Raw genomic sequence first — 18,357 nt, forward strand, 5'->3', positions numbered from 1 at the left:
GGGCTCCGAATGCTGGGTTCTGTAAAACCCCAAACACATGACTGACAAATTTTTGTCTATGCTGGAGACAGATTTTAATTCCTACAAAATAAAGTAAATTAATTAAGCAGAAAGTTTGAAATTTGGTGATGCCATATATGAGTATTATATCTCATTTTCCATCATTTGAATCCAGCAAGGACTATTCTCTATGTAAACAGCATTAGTATCACACAGTGAATAAAATGCAGGGTATTTGCCCCTTGTGGGTAGCTAATCTTCAACTAGATGGCAGATACACTTTTTTGCTCACGGGAATAAGCCTATCTACTCACCCTATGAGGAATATACTCATTCTCTCTGAGCAATGTTGCTACTTTCCCATGAGGGTGGACTGGTCTCAATCACCTTGAACAAGCTATCTGGACAGCAGCACAAAACTGGAATTTCCTGATTTGCTCCTCTGTGACTCTCACTATAGGTAAGTTCACCATATAAAGTGAGTATTACTCACCCCTACTACTAGCTAGCTATGATGCAGACACTTCTTGCTTGGCTCCACAGCCCCCACTCCTCTATCGGCTGTCCTGTTGTATGTGTCCGTCATCCACTGGGAAAATAGAACAATCATATTGACTCACGCTTCAAGTATGACTTCTAATGCAAACCCCATGAGGCCTTGTGACCCAGCCGTAGTACCAAAAGATTAGTACATTAACTCTTCCAAGAAAACAATGCAATCTTATGGCTAAATACTAGCATGGGAACTAGAATAGGCTCAATACTGGGTAGCAGAAGTGCTTAACTATGAAAACACGCAGCAGGGAAATACACAACATAAATCAGAATTTGCATAATAATAAGGCATCTTTTTTATCAAGGTGAGATTTTCATAGCAAAATGGCAAGTGTTACTCAGTGTCTAGAGGATACAGTATGTGAGTATTGGATAGTTCAGAACATAGCAGTGGGGTTTCGGTAGCTATTATGTATACCCCTCCTCACATGTAAAGCGCCATGGAATAAATGGCCCTATAATAATAAATAATAATAATAAGTTCTATACTTTTGAAAGAAGGAGAAAAATTCAGTTTCATTCTTTTTCCATTTATCAAACTTACTCATAATAACAAAATAACTTAAAGCTATTGTTGCCTTCAATTACGTTTCTACCTTGTCTGGAGCCAGTTATAAAACTACAAACCACACTGTACTCACCTTCCCTAGGTCCACGCCAACCAAATTAATAATAATGTGTTTTTTCACTGTTTTTACCTTAAATCATTTCTAGGAAGTGAGCAATGAAAATATACCCCAGGAAAGTTTTGCATTGTTTTATGTTTTCCAAGAAAAGGAAATATGAAAGAAAAATGGAGGTCTTAGATATTATTGGAAATGAGCCCCATTTTACTGATAAGAGATCAATATTTTTTCTCATTTAGGAATTTTTCATGGAATGGAAACGCTATTACAGTAAAGTACATGAATATATCCTATACTGGCTGCAGTAAAGAAACTGTGCAATAGAAAAAAAAAGTCATTTATTTGTTTAAGTTTCTGAAAACCTGTCTGGAGTTTTTCAAGAAACATATTCCTGCCAGCAAAAAGATTATCTGAAATGTTCTCTCTATAGCTGTTTTCCTCACACTCCAAAAGATTATAAGGCAGGACCTCTGCAACAAGAAGCAAAGCCAGACAGACTGGCAAAAAATGCCTCTAAGGACATTGCAGGTTTCCAAAAGTAATGAGATAGCGGCCCTGTAGTATATCCACAGTAACTAGACTGTCTGACAGGAGCCAAAATATATCAATTCCCTTTCAGTGGGGGCTGCCGCGACCTCATGTTTCCTGCATGTACAGTCAGCATTATAAAATCATTAGATCCAAGATGATACATATCATCTAGGGTCTGCATGAAATTCTAGCATTTGACATAACAAACTAGAAAATCAAAAAGTCACGTTGCCAATATTAATGCCATCATTATTATAATCTTGAACAGATGACTGGATGTAGGTGACTACATGGCACTGGAATATAGGTATAATTATGGAAGATGAACAAATCTATTTTTTATTCATGAAATTCTAATCCCATATATTCCAAGAATGATCATAAAGTCCTAATATCCTTCAATAGGTTCTCGTCCAAGGGTCTATTCTAATCTGCAAGCTATAATTACTTAGCACGACTCTCGTTTCTGGAGGTCTTTAGAGCAGCTCTGTCTTGATAATTCTGCGTGTAAGCCAATCTTTCCGTAAAAAGAGTCTGTCAACAGGTTTTTGCTACCTAATCTGAGAGGATAAAAATATAGATCAGAGCAATAGCAGTATTATACGAAAGCTGGCGATGTAGGAATAAACTCAGTATGCCAGTACGACAGAGAAACTCCCATACATATGCAAAATTTGAAAAAATTGGAGTCATAAGAACTGTCTTCAAAGTAAATGCAAAAACTCATTTATTAAATACCAGTATCACATGAAATAGTGTTGACAATACAAGAGTAAAAATAGACACACATAAAGTTCAAATGAGTATCTAAAGCAGGAAGGACACATGTAAAGAAAGTCCAGAATACCACACTGATGAAAGCAAAATGAAGTCCGACCAGAAGAATCAAGTTATTTAGACAAATAGACCATAAAATATAGTTAAAATCTAGTTAATTTGGCTAGCCAAAGATTGATCGTCACCCATGTTAGTCGCAGTGTGTCAAGGGACTGCCAGCCCCTACGCGCGTTTCACGTAGGCTTCTTAAGGGGGCTGTCAATCTAATCTAATCTGTAGAGACAGAGACTCTGATTCCAGCGATTAGTCCCTTATTTGGCTGTTGCTGTAGTTTTAATGAAATAACGTTTTGGTAGCAGGAGATCATTAGAGGACTAGTAAAGCTGCTGTCAGGTAGTAAAGCATATTCATGAGCTCAGTATAACCCTGCCCTCACCACTGATTGGCAGCTTCCGGTGAACATGGTACATGGGCGGAAATCTACCAATCAGTGGTGTGGGCAGGGTTATACAGAGCTCAGCATTGAGAGTGCTGCCTAATTTGCAGAAGATAAAACAGTGAATTTATCAAAATGGCTGCAAGCAGCCAAGTAAGTGACACATCACTGGAATTGGGGTCAATGCCCCTAGATTATGCTGCTCTCAAATGGGGGAGCAAAAACCCGGTCACGGATTAATTTTAAGAATTACTTTCTCACAACTTTTTTCTCTTTGCAATATTGTACAGATAAATCTCAATACAGGTCCTTCTCAAAAAATTAGCATATAGTGTTAAATTTCATTATTTACCATAATGTAATGATTACAATTAAACTTTCATATATTATAGATTCATTATCCACCAACTGAAATTTGTCAGGTCTTTTATTGTTTTAATACTGATGATTTTGGCATACAACTCCTGATAACCCAAAAAACCTGTCTCAATAAATTAGCATATTTCACCCATCCAATCAAATAAAAGTGTTTTTTAATAACAAACAAAAAAAACATCAAATAATAATGTTCAGTTATGCACTCAATACTTGGTCGGGAATCCTTTGGCAGAAATGACTGCTTCAATGCGGCGTGGCATGGAGGCAATCAGCCTGTGACACTGCTGAGATGTTATGGAGGCCCAGGATGCTTCAATAGCGGCCTTAAGCTCATCCAGAGTGTTGGGTCTTGCGTCTCTCAACTTTCTCTTCACAATATCCCACAGATTCTCTATGGGGTTCAGGTCAGGAGAGTTGGCAGGCCAATTGAGCACAGTAATACCATGGTCAGTAAACCATTTACCAGTGGTTTTGGCACTGTGAGCAGGTGCCAGGTCGTGCTGAAAAATGAAATCTTCATCTCCATAAAGCATTTCAGCCGATGGAAGCATGAAGTGCTCCAAAATCTCCTGATAGCTAGCTGCATTGACCCTGCCCTTGATGAAACACAGTGGACCAACACCAGCAGCTGACATGGCACCCCACACCATCACTGACTGTGGGTACTTGACACTGGACTTCAGGCATTTTGGCATTTCCTTCTCCCCAGTCTTCCTCCAGACTCTGGCACCTTGATTTCCGAATGACATGCAAAATTTGCTTTCATCAGAAAAAAGTACTTGGGACCACTTAGCAACAGTCCAGTGCTGCTTCTCTGTAGCCCAGGTCAGGCGCCTCTGCCGCTGTTTATGGTTCAAAAGTGGCTTTACCTGGGGAATGCGGCACCTGTAGCCCATTTCCTGCACACGCCTGTGCACGGTGGCTCTGGATGTTTCCACACCAGACTCAGTCCACTGCTTCCTCAGGTTCCCCAAGGTCTGGAATCGGTCCTTCTCCACAATCTTCCTCAGGGTCCGGTCTCCTCTTCTCGTTGTACAGCGTTTTCTGCCACATTGTTTCCTTCCAACAGACTTACCATTGAGGTGCCTTGATACAGCACTCTGGGAACAGCCTATTTGTTGAGAAATTTCTTTCTGGGTCTTACCCTCTTGCTTGAGGGTGTCAATGATGGCCTTCTTGACATCTGTCAGGTCGCTAGTCTTACCCATGATGGGGGTTTTGAGTAATGAACCAGGCAGGGAGTTTATAAAAGCCTCAGGTATCTTTTGCATGTGTTTAGAGTTAATTAGTTGATTCAGAAGATTAGGGTAATAGGTCGTTTAGAGAACCTTTTCTTGATATGCTAATTTATTGAGACAGGTTTTTTGGGTTATCAGGAGTTGTATGCCAAAATCATCAGTATTAAAACAATAAAAGACCTGACAAATTTCAGTTGGTGGATAATGAATCTATAATATATGAAAGTTTAATTGTAATCATTACATTATGGTAAATAATGAAATTTAACACTATATGCTAATTTTTTGAGAAGGACCTGTATACAGTGGCCCAAGAATCATATGGTAACTGACTCATTTCAGTAAAAGTGCTTACTGTAAACATGGTGAATTATACGCAGATATCCCTCACATAGATATTAATATGTATCGCTTTCTTTCAAGTAAAAAACATTGTGCATGACAAATCTTGACACCATAGTTAAACATTTGATATGCTTTGAGAATTGAAAGCCTTGTTTCAGCTGTCTGGTCTCTTTGACAGCATGATCACATTTTTTCTCTAAAGTTCTGAGAAAAGTATAGTTATCCTAAATATAATACTCTTAAAAGTTATCAAGTAGCATCTGTCAGCAAAGAGTACAGGTATAGACATAAAAGGCATCTGACAGTGAGTTGATGTTTCTTAATAGGTTTAGAATAATAATTTTATAATGATAAATTAAATGTATCTTGCCCTAAGTGAATATTATGTTATCCACATATTTACAAGTTTCACAATCACAATAGCAGCGCATGAAAAAATATTTAGGACCCTCACCCCTTTTCAGATATTTTAGAAGACACAAATTAGTAGCTTACACTACACATTGACTGGGAGTAACCTGGAAATCCTCCAGCGGGCCATTCACTTTTAAAGGGAATCTGTTAGCAGGTTTTTTGCTACCTCATCTGAGAGCAGCATGATGAAGACAAAGAAGAGCTGAATCCAACGATGTATCACTTTGATTACTGCTGTGCAGCGGTTCTGACACAATCAGAGCTTTTAGATTTAGCATGAAGCAGAGCTGAGAAAGATAACCCCGCCCACACCAGGCTTTCTGTGTACAAGGTCCATAGACAGTGAGCTGCTTAGTTGCTGGACAATCCAGCAATGTTAATCTCTGTGTGATAAATCCTTCACCGTTAGTAAACAACAACATGCTGCACTTGGGCAAGTGACAAATCCCTGAATTCTGTATCTCAGCCTCGAGCTCCTGCTGTCCTCAGATTACATAGAAAAAACCTGCTCAAAGATTCCTTTCAATGCACTGATATTCCCTGGAAAGACACACACTTTAAAATAGGATCAAATAATTTTTTTTTTTTTTTTTCATGTTTAAGTTATCCTCCCTGCCTAAAAATAGGGTATGCTTACACTGGCATCAATTCCAAAGAATTCTCTCTTCCAAAGAATTGGGCCAATTATGCTATGACACTTCTCAGATTTTGAGCAAAATGTCATCTGAGTGTGATCCGATTCGCATGTGAGAATCGCAGCACAGGTGTGGAGAAGATGGAGAGCGTAATGCCTCCTCTTCTCCATCAGATAGCACTCGATTAGCACTCCACAAAACATCTGCCATGTTATATGGCAGTGTGAGTGCTCCCTCAGTGTGGACAAATATTTAGTGCAACCTTGGGTAATAAGTACAATAATTAAAAATTGCATAAATGGAAAGTAGGTCCTCAGAATAGTTTCTTCTTTCAGGCCCAATATGCCTAAATCCTACTCTCTCTGATTATTTGGAAGTCTCAAAAAAGGAAATTATTCTGGACTTCCAATAGGCAAATCTCTTAAAAAATTGAGAAGCCGTTTCACTGGAGCAATCCTTCTACTAAACAGAGTATATTTCTGAGGCTCGCCTGTGCTGACTGAGCTCAGCATCAGTAGAGCAAATAATATGGTGCGCTATGGACATCTCATCTTCTCCTGACACCTATTTTCAAAAGTTGGCAACTCTGACAGCTGATAAGTTCAGACACATTAATGCTGTCTATAGATCTATATTTGACATTTTTTACATTTAGGGTAGGAAGATGCCTCTGAGATACTAAACCCGCCATCTGAATTCAGCTTTTTCAATAAGTTTTACAGGCTTAGCAAAGAGTACTTGGTCTCTACATGGTACATAAGGTTGTATCGTCATATAAATAATGCTAAAGTCCATACTGCCTGTCAAAGGTCAAAGTTATTCTCATGTTATAGCACATGCAATCAGAAACGATCTTGAAATGATTTACTTATAAACAAAGATGCACAATAGCTGAAAATAATGACATTGAATTCAACATCATTGATTATTTATACCGAACTCATCACAAAATTGTCAAAATGCAACCACTTTAATACAAATACATTGTATAGACCAAAGTAATGGGACACATCTTTAATAGAGTACCTAAACTTTAATTTTTTAAATGATAGATATGGCGTAATATGTTTGGTAGATCGGTGGAGGTGAATCTTGAAATCCTGAAATTTGCTGCTTGTCAGGCAGATGCACTCTGCACAGAATGGAGTATGACCTCACCAGAAAACCTGAAAACTAGTATTCCACTCTCTGTATAGGTGCACTAATTTTCTATTAAGTCAATGCACCTCTTCTTGTGCACTCTAAAGCAGGAGATGAGAGCATGTGCCTTATGTGTTTGACTTTTAGTGTGGCTCTTGTGATCTGTGCAGGTCTCAAGATCTGCAGAACATGCTAGGCAGTACCTATCAATAAAAAAATGAAGGTAATCTTTAATAATTTATTTCAGGTTTTCCATTCAGTCTCATTGCCACAGGTGTATAACACCCACCCGCAAGCCATGCAGTCTGACTTTACCAACATTTGTAAAAAAAAAAATCCTTTTTCGAAATGTCTTAATAATTTACAATACTCTATTGAAAGAGAGTGTCACCACTGCAACAATATAAACTGTGCAGGAGTTGTGGGTTAAATCCGCGCTGCCTTAATGAAGAAGTTCCAAGGATAATAAATTTAAAAGGTGGTTTATTCAACGCGTTTCAAGGTCAGTGCGACCTCTTCTTCAGGAAATTCCACATACAACATACAGATACAATGTGCTTACAAGTATAAGTTGACAGCACCACACCCTCATCTTTTTTTTTTTTTTTTTCCCCTTTTTTTCTTCTTTGTTTACAAAAGGTTAATACAACTTTGTCGACAAAGAATTCATTGAAGGGTAGTCTTGCATTAATTTATATTTACAGGATAATATTAAGTTAAAAGAGATGGTAATCAGTTGGTTAAGTTAATCGATTAAATGTCTCTTCAATGAAAAAAGAAAAAAAAAATAGCTGATAAGAACCTGTGAGGTGAGATTCCCCAGTTACCAAGTTCTGCTGCATAATGCACAGGCTACTGAGCCACACCATTCATTTCTTTGCGTATAAAAGCTATTGATTATTAAATTTGAATTCCACCTTAAACAAAAATGTATTATTAAAAAAAGAAATCTTTTATTATTAAAACAACTACTAAAAAAATAGATAAATATATATATGTATAAATTCCTGGACTGTTGTCTCTATTTCCTTTTTATTTCCTTTTTGGGGGTGTTCCATTCTATAATATCGGGATTGAGATACAGCAAAAAGTCTGTTTGCTGCTGTAGACAAGAGGGAAAACAAAACACAAAAAAAAACACACCACAGCAACATTGGAAGTAATTTAACTCAATTGGGAGCAACATGGCGCTGAGCTCCAAAAAAAAAAAAAAATATGTCCACACTCCAATCCAGGAGGGATAGTGATACAAAATCGTTGTGACTATATTAATGAAGCTTTAAAAATTCTCTCAGATAATAACTATTATAAGAAAAGTTCCTTTAATAACTATGCATCCTCCATACAGAAATATAATGATCTTATTGCAGAAGGATTGACTCTAAATATTTTTAGTAACAAAGAGAAAAGTTTTTTATGCGTAAAAAACCCCAGTATCCCATTTTTTTATCATTTGCCAAAAATACACAAAAATATACAAAATCCCCCAAGCAGGCCCATTATTGCAGGTATAAATTCACTGACTTCCAATCTTGCACAATATATTGATCGAATTATGCTTACACATGTTTTTAATCTTAATAGCCATCTTCGTGATTCCTCCCATTTATTAGTGCTTTTACAGAAAGTTTTATGGAAACCTGAGTACATCTTTCTTACTATGGATGTTTCAGCACTGTACTCAAACATCCCACACGATGTTGGACTACTATGTTTTGATTACTTCCTTAAATTTGATAATAGGCTCTCCTCATTTCAAAAAAACTTTCTAATTAAAGGATTGGATTTTATACTAAAAAATAACTATTTTACCTTTGAAAATGAATTTTATCACCAGATCAAAGGGACCGCAATGGGCTCGAAAGTAGCACCTACTTTCGCAAATCTTTTTATGGGGGTTTTTGAGGAATTATTTATTTTAAATGAAACATGGCAGAAACAAATTATTTTTTATAAAAGGTTTATAGATGACTTGATATTTATTTGGGATAACACAGAAAATAATGTTGATAATTTCATCCAGCAAATTAATAATAATAACTGGGGTCTTTCATTTACTGCCCTTTATGATAATAATAACATCAATTTCTTGGATGTTACACTCTTTATAAAAGATGGCAACATCTGTAGCAAAACATTTTTTTAAAAAGTTGATGCAAATAGCTACATTCATTTCAGCAGTGGTCATTACTCCAAATGGTTAAACAATATTCCAAATAACCAATTCCGTCGAATTAGAAAGAACTGCACTGCTGATATCGATTATAAGGAACAATCCACCATATTGAGTAAAAAATTTCGTGCTCAGAACTATCCCACAAATCTAGTAAAACGAGCCTTTGATAATTCTATGAAATTAAATCAAGGAGCACTACTAGATAATAGAGTAAAAATTCCCGATGATAAAAAATTTAAGATGAATTTTATAACACAGTATAACAATGAACATAAAGAAATACGTGATGTTCTGCAAAAAAACTGGTACATTCTATTAAATGACCCCGTTCTGAGTAAAGTTCTCTCTAGAAATCCTAAGATTACCTTCCGCAGAGCACCTACCATCAGGAATATTATAGCACCGAGTCGCCTGAAACCCTTAAACAATCCAAGGGATAACCATATTACCAACACAATCAGACGGATTTATAAATGTGGATCAAAAAACTGTCTATGCTGCCAAAGCATCAAACATAAAGCAGACAGCATTATCTCTTTTGCCACCAAAGAAAAATTTATGATCTCTCATTTTCTGAATTGCAATTCAGAATATGTAATTTATGTAATTGAGTGCCCTTGTGGCAAACAGTATGTTGGTAGAACCACTCAACCACTCCATCTACGGTTAAATTCACACAGGCACAACATAAAAAAGGGCCTCCTTACCCATGGACTATCTAGACATTACACTTTTATACATAATAAGGATTTTAATAATTAAAAAATCAGTCCCATTGATCACATCCCTGAAAAAGTTCCCAACAGAACCATGAAATTAAATAGAAAGGAGGTGTATTGGATGTACAAACTAGGGAGCTTGAAACCGCAGGGTCTGAATGAGATCACTGAGGCTTTCATTTAATTTGGTATTATATATACAGAATTGTTTTTGTGATCTCTATATTTTATAAATGCTAACCTATATATATATATATATGTTTAATTCATGAAAATGATCAAATAATTAGTTTGATGTATTTATTGCCCCTCGATATGAACAATGTTTTTAATTATTTAATTATTTATTTTTTATAATGTAATCTATATATCCTAATTCATGAGAAATATATTTAGTAAATAATTAGCCTAGTGTGTATATAGCCCCCTGATGTGGTTGATGGTGTCGATCTCCTGGATTGGAGTGTGGACATATTTATTTTTTTTTTTTTGTTTGGAGCTCAGCGCCATGTTGCTCCCAATTGAGTTAAATTACTTCCAATGTTGCTGTGGTGTGTTTTTTTTTTTTGTGTTTTGTTTTCCCTCTTGTCTACAGCAGCAAACAGACTTTTTGCTGTATCTCAATCCCGATATTATAGAATGGAACACCCCCAAAAAGGAAATAAAAAGGAAATAGAGACAACCAGTCCAGGAATTTATACATATATATATTTATCTATTTTTTTAGTAGTTGTTTTAATAATAAAAGATTTCTTTTTTTAATAATACATTTTTGTTTAAGGTGGAATTCAAATTTAATAATCAATAGCTTTTATACGCAAAGAAATGAATGGTGTGGCTCAGTAGCCTGTGCATTATGCAGCAGAACTTGGTAACTGGGGAATCTCACCTCACAGGTTCTTATCAGCTATTTTTTTTTTTTTTTCTTTTTTCATTGAAGAGATATTTAATCGATTAACTTAACCAACTGATTACCATCTCTTTTAACTTAATATTATCCTGTAAATATAAATTAATGCAAGACTACCCTTCAATGAATTCTTTGTCGACAAAGTTGTATTAACCTTTTGTAAAAAAAGAAGAAAAAAAGGGGGGGAAAAAAAAAAAAAAATGATGAGGGTGTGGTGCTGTCAACTTATACTTGTAAGCACATTGTATCTGTATGTTGTATGTGGAATTTCCTGAAGAAGAGGTCGCACTGACCTTGAAACGCGTTGAATAAACCACCTTTTAAATTTATTATCCTTGGAACTTCTTCATTAAGGCAGCGCGGATTTAACCCACAACTCCTGCACAGTTTATATTGTCATACGGCCGTTGATCGGCTTGTGGATCTGCAGCAGCCAAAATCACTACATGCTTTTCATTCAACAAAATCAGGTGAGCAATTCTAAGAAAGCTCTCGTGGTTATCTAGAGGATAAGACCCTATTTTGCGCTTTGTGTCTCCATTTTTTTCCTATAGCACCACTGCAACAAGTCAGTTCATGAAGTTTCTTTCTTCACACTCAGTCCATGATTAACTAAGAGTGGTATTATTGAAAAATGGAAGCAGTTAGCAATCATAGAAACTCAGCCACAAAGTGGAGACCACATACAGAGTGGGAACACCGAGTGCTGAGGCACATAACGCATAAAAGTCACTGGCGCTCGGCTGACACAATAACTAAAGAGCTCTAAATCTCATCTGGCATTAACCTCAGCATTCTAGGAGGTTTATGGCATGGGTTTCATAGCCAAGCAGCTGCATTAAAGCCTAACATCACCAAGTGCAATACTAAGCATACAATGAAACGCCAATTAACTCTGGAGCAGTGGAAACATGTTCTGTGGAAGGACAAATTGTGCTTGATCATCTGGTAGTCTGATGGATGAGATAGGGTTTGGTGAATGCCAGGAGAACGTTGTGTGCCTGACTGCATTGTACACACTGAAGTTTGGTGCAGGCCCTTAGTGCCAGTAAAAAGAACAAATATGGCTACGTTCACAGTAGTGTTGGCCCGTCGCAGTGCATCAGGCTGACGTACCGACACATCCTGTCTCAACGCTGCACAACGGTGGCAGCGGATGCATTATTACAATGCATCCGCTGCCCCATTGTGAGTGGCGGGGAGGAGGGGGCGGAGTTCCGGCCGTGCATGTGCGGTCGGAAATGGCGAACACTACACACCAAAAAACGTTACAAGCAACGTTTTTTGGTGCCGACGGTCCGATGCAACATGACGCAACCGTCGCACGATGGTTGCGACGTGTGGCAATGCGTCGCAATGCGTCGCTAATACAAGCCTATGGAGAAAAAATGCATCCTGCAGACAACTTTGCAGGATGCGTTTTTCTGCAAAATGACGCATTGCGACGGAGGCCAAACGATGCTAGTGTGAAAGAAGCCTAAGGCTTTGGCCTACCAAGAAATGTTTGAGAATTGTATGCTTCCTACTTTAGGATACAGTATGGAGAAGGCTGTTTTCTATTCCAGCATGACTGTGCCCAAGTGCACAAAGCAAAGTCCATAAAGACATGGTTGGGTTTGGAAGAACTAGTATATATATGGAATGTGTCACAATACTTTTGTCAAAATAGTGTAGACATACTGTCAATTCTTTAAATATATATATTAAATAAATATGGACCTTTAGCACTAGCCTTACTACTGGTCAAAAAACAATAGCTGATTCATGGTTCTTCTTTCTTATCAGTTAAGACTGGGACACTGGATGGGTGTCTATCTTGGCTAATAATGATTTATATATTCAGAGGGGTTTTTATGGATCATACATTGATTTACAGGGTAGCTTCCTATAGTTGGCACAAGAGAGAAATTTCCTCCCGGAGAAGAGCTCCTTTGCCTAGATCTTCTGGAAAGATTGAAGTTTCATCTATGACATCATGGTTGCAAAAAGGAATGATGAAGTGTTTATGAGGGTGCCCTGATTTATTCCTGCATTAGAAAGGATTCTGATTTAAACTACATATCCTTCTGTTCGGCACAATATGCACAATGGGTTTTTATTGACTTTATTGATCCATGTATTTTCTTAATGGTGTTCCCTGTGTTCAAAAGGTTATAAGAGGAATTCAGAAACATATCTTGTTGCAGAAATCTTTTGAGAAGTACAAAATTACTGTGCATCACCAGATTATATTCATTTGCTGCAAAGATGATTCCGATGCTAACAGAGGTAAATTGATCATTAAAACAAGAAAGTGAGAATGCAAGGGCTCTTGGCAGACAAACATTTCATCTACTTCAGTACTCCAATAACACATGCTGCATTCAGAGCTTGTCAATGTAAACCATAAAAAGAAGCACGCTTTGCATAAATTATTCTACTTGAAGGAAAACGCAAGCTACACATAGACAAAGAATTGCAAGTATGGATGTAAGTAAAACACCTTACCTTAAATAGCCTTAATATATTAGCAACCATAATGGAAACAGAACTTGCTGCAGCTCCTATCACTGCGGATATCCTATCCGGCTTGGTAAAAATAGGTGAATCACCATTTGCACATCTGACATCAGTAGCATCTTTTTCTATTAAAGCTTGCACAAAGGTTAAAGATTGCTCCAAGGCATAGGTATCCCTTGAACAGGTGTCAAGGATCCGGACACCTACAGTAATGTTTGGAAGAAGGTCCTGGTCTTTGTTTATCTGGTCTATTGCATACATCATTGCCTCAAGTCTGTGAATTCCCTTTTCTTTTTTAAGTTCCCCACAAGGCACCCCACGTTCTCCTCTTGAATGGACTGGGAAAAGACCACCAAGTATAACGTCCCCTTCCACTCGGATAGAGTGGGCATATTCTTGACTTCCAACTGTATGTATCAAGCTTAAGATCCAGTATAGCCTTATGACCAAAAACATTGTGGAAATACCACCAGACATTGATTTTTTTTCCAAAGCCAATCTTGCCAAAGACATGTTTACTATCCGAAAGCCAATGGTGTAATTTAAGATGCAATATCGTAGACCCTTTCAAGTTGCATCTAAAAGATGCTACCATCAGTGCCCACTAAGTGACTATATAGGACGGTTGAGCTGATAAATCAGCAGTTTCTGTAGCAGCCTCAAAACTTGAATTAAAACATCTTATTCAATTTTGCACATTCTTCATATTCAGACTATAATGCAGGTGAATTACTATATTGGGAAGGTCTCGCAGTGATTCAATATTAGACAGTTGTCTCCAAGTCATATTCATTAGGTACAGTCCACCTGAAAAAGAGAACAGACAAAATATGTTTAGTCTCTGCACTAGCCCTCCAGATATGCCAAATACATAACTAACATTACCTTAACAAATACATTGAAACAACAGATGCAAATGTGCGCTGAAATTGCTGTGACTCATTTTCTGCACTGCATACCTTGCCTAATTCAGGTCAGTGACCATGAAAACAATATTGAAAGTGATTTGTGCTGAAAAACAAGTCTAATTTGATTCAGTATTTGATGAGAAAGCTAGGCGACTTACAATCAGCAAGATAAATTATGTCTAGTATTAATTCTGATATTAACTTTAAAGAAGGTGAATAATATTTTGTTGTTTTTGGCTTTTCTAAATATATTTTTGTAGAAAAAATGCTGCAACGAGATGTTGGCTGTCAGCCATTACTAAACTATGATATGCACCCAAATCAGTGATGCATATTTATCAAGTTAAATGCACCAGAATTCTGGTGTAATTTATGCCAAATTACTTGAATTTTTCTAATGTGTTTTAGACCCTTTCTGTGCAAGAAAACAAGGTCTAAGTGAAAAGATGTCACTGCCTAATGAAACCAATTTGCTTCCCCTTAGTAAGTCAACTATTAGGTAGGGTAAATTAAGTCTATAAAGTCTTAAAATATGCCAGATTTATCAAACAGCATGAACTACAGTGAGACATTTAACAGACTTCAAGACTGTCTAGGCTAGTGTTACGACGACTACGGCGATAAAGGGGCAGGACGGCGTATTGGAACCCGCACCTGTCCCTGCCACTATAAGGGACCCTGACTTTCCTTTATCTTGGGGGTACCTATGAAGGTTAGGAGGCCCGAGCCGCCAGCGTATCCCTGTCTCCTGTGCAGACCCTATCAGTGACCCCCTCTCCCCCCCAAGAGAGGTGGACTGCACCAGAGTAAAAATATCACCAAAACAGAGTATACAGAAAAGGAAAAGGTAAACCACACTTAGCTTAATGCTGCAAGGCACAGCACTGCAGGAAGAAACACCAGATGTAAACGGACACAGCAGTAGACCAACAGTTCCCAGCTAACTCCTACTCCTGGCTTGGTCGCTGAAGAATGAACTAACACCGACAGTCAGCTGATGAATCAGGTGACCTTTTAAAGGATGGAGGGAGTGGTCACCACAAACATCAGCTGAGCCAGCAGCAATGCAATAACACGAGCGGCCACCAGAGGGGGAAAAACTGCATTAACCCCCGATGCAATAACACGAGCAGCCACCAGAGGGGGAAAAACTGCATTAACCCCCTATGACCAAAAAGGAAAAAAAGGTATTAAACTGAAGCAAACCAGATCTGCCACAAACCCAAAATTGGATTTTGACAGTACCCCCCTTTCAATGAGGGGCCTCTGGACCCTCAACACTGGACCTCACCAGTAAACAACCTACAGTGAGAACATCTCGATTCACCAGAGTTCACCTCCTCAGTCACCTGACCCTTAGGTTTACGGTGGACACAGCACATTGGAGATGACAACATAAGCGGCACAAATCTCCAGAGCGCCGACCTGTGGAATGAGTTGTGTATGGGCATTACAGAGGGTAACTCCAACTGGTAAGTCTTCGGACCGACAATGGCTGACACCCGGTATGGCCCGATTACCCTCGAACTCCAGATTCCAGTTCCACACTTCCACCTGATATTTTTGGTGGACACCCATACGTAATCATTCACACACAGGTCCGGACCTGAATGTTTATTTTCACGCAAGCGTCTGCCACCAGATGGTGAACTCTTTATAGAACCGACAACAGAGGCATCCCCCTGTGTCACCAAACTCACACCCCCACTATGCACCGAGGGAACCACCACCCTCCTCTGACCCCTCCTCCTAAGAGGTCTCAGACATACCAGGATAGAATGTAATGAGAGTAGAGTCTTGCCCCTACTCCCTTCAAACACCTCTACTGCCCCCACAGAAGAAGGGGTAGGTTGTAGAAGGACGGCAGAGATCGTAGCTCCTGGACAGCAGTCCTTACACGACTGACCCCAGCTGACTACTTCTCTGGACCGCCAGTCTATGACCGGGTTGTGCTTACTCAACCAAGGGAGACCTAAGACAATGGGAGTTGGTATGTTCTCCAAGATGTAGCATGACAGGAACTCTTCATGACAAGCCCCTATACGCAAATGTATCTTGTCAACGACTTGGGTAATGCTCCCCTGGCTGAGCAGGACAGAGTCAATGGCCTGAACGCTTAGGGGTCTAGCTAGCGACCTACTCATCAGGCCATGGTTCTGGACAAAATGAGCATCCACCAAATTGACTCCTGCTCCACTGTCCACAAGCACTGGAATATTCTCAGTTACCCCACCTACAACCACCTCAGCAGGTAAGGTACATTGAGATGAGAAAATGGAGGAAATATACACTCCCTGGTCGCTTCCTTCCACACAACCAGGAGACATGGCTTTTTAGATGGAACAGGTATCTTGGCGCGAGCTGGGCAGACAGTGATAAAATGACCAGTCTGCCCACAGTAAAAACATGCCCCCACACCACGGCGAACCCCAGAAAACCCCGTTTGGGAAGCAACTCCTCCCACCTGCATGGGTTCATCCACCTGGTCAGGTGTGTCCTCCTCCCTTGCAAGGACTACCGGGGGCACATTTGGTGTATGCCTCTCCCTCAAACGTCTATCGACCCGGATGGCAAGGGACATGGCGGCCTCCAATGACTTGGGAGTGGCGTACTGTACCAGAGTATCTTGCAACCTAGGGGACAGACCCTGCACAAAATGACTCCTAAGGGCCGGGTCATTCCACTGTGTGTCAGTGGCCCACCTCCTGAACTGTGAACAGTACTCCTCCGCCGGCCGAGCCCCCTGCTTGATCTTGCGGAGTCGGGATTCCGCCAAATAGACGCCGTTCGGGTCACCATATACCAGAGCCGCAAAAAACTCGTCCACTGACCGTAGAGATGGAGAACCGGTCGGCAGGGAGAAGGCCCAGGATTGGGGATCACCTTTAAGAAGGGAAACTATGATTCCCACCCGTTGTTCCTCACTCCCTGATGAATGAGGGCGGAGCCTGAAGTATAACTTGCAGGCCTCCTTAAAAACCAAAAATGTATCTCTCCCTCCAGAGAACCTGTCAGGAAGAGATATCTTGGGCTCTGGTTGAGCATGTCCCTGGGCCGAAGGCCAAAACCCCACCAACTGCTGCAGCTGCTGTACCACCTCACCACGAAGCACCTTAAACTCATCTGTGAGGGTCTGAAGCAGTTGGGCAAAGGCCTGCATTTGAGCCATAGCTCACCAGAAAAAATGTGAAAGTCGGTGTTAATGTCACAACGATTACGGCGATAAAGGGGCAGGGTGGCGTATTGGAACCCGCACCTGTCCCTGCCACTATAAGAGACACTGACTTTCCCTTATCTCTGGGGTACCTATGAAGGTTAGGAGGCCCGAGCCGCCAGCATATCCCTGTCTCCTGTGCAGACCCTATCACTGACCCCCTCTCCCCCCCAAGAGAGGTGGACTGCACCAGAGTAAAAATATCACCAAAACAGAGTATACAGAGAGAGAAAAGGAAAAGGTAAACCACACTTAGCTTAATGCTGCAATGCACAGCACTGCAGGAAGAAACACCAAATGTAAATGGACACAGCAGTAGAGAAACAGTTCCCAGCTAGCTCCTACTCCTGGCTTGGTCGCTGAAGAATGAACTAACACCGACAGCCAGCTGATGAATCAGGTGACCTTTTAAAGGATGGAGGGAGTGGTCACCACAAACATCAGCTGAGCCAGCAGCAATGCAATAACACGAGCGGCCACCAGAGGGGGAAAAACTGCATTAACCCCAGATGCAATAACACGAGCGGCCACCAGAGGGGGAAAAACTGCATTAACCCCATATGACCAAAAAGGAAAAAAAGGTATTAAACTGAAGCAAATCAGATCTGCCACAAATCCAAAATTGGATCGTGACAGCTAGTCTAAGTTCTAACTCTCTAAGAATTAGACAGTATTGATGTCCCCCTGTGATTATTGGAACCCTGTTTTTTTTTCCCAAAATATTTTCCCAAATCTTGAAAGTATTTTCAAGTTGGGTTTTTTTTGTTAAGTTCTGTGCTGTAGATTCCTCAGTTGGATAAAAAAAGAGTGTTAAAAATGCATGGGATCATTTAAAACAGCTACTAAAATATAAAAA

At 39.5% G+C, this 18,357-nt stretch overlaps 1 protein-coding gene across 2 annotated transcripts in view; it reads right to left on the reverse strand.

Moving 5' to 3' along the window:
* Positions 1–18,357, reverse strand: part of GRM8 (glutamate metabotropic receptor 8) — a 2,054,171-nt gene that overhangs the window by 1,956,129 nt on the left and 79,685 nt on the right. For both annotated transcript variants that reach the window (XM_069764916.1, XM_069764915.1), the window contains exon 2: positions 13,368–14,186. In XM_069764916.1, the coding sequence (XP_069621017.1) occupies positions 13,368–13,892 (525 nt within the window). In that variant the 5' untranslated portion in view covers positions 13,893–14,186. The remainder of the gene's footprint in view (positions 1–13,367; positions 14,187–18,357) is intronic.

This window comes from Ranitomeya imitator, chromosome 4, assembly GCF_032444005.1.
Source record: "Ranitomeya imitator isolate aRanImi1 chromosome 4, aRanImi1.pri, whole genome shotgun sequence".
Lineage (NCBI taxonomy): Eukaryota > Metazoa > Chordata > Amphibia > Anura > Dendrobatidae > Ranitomeya > Ranitomeya imitator.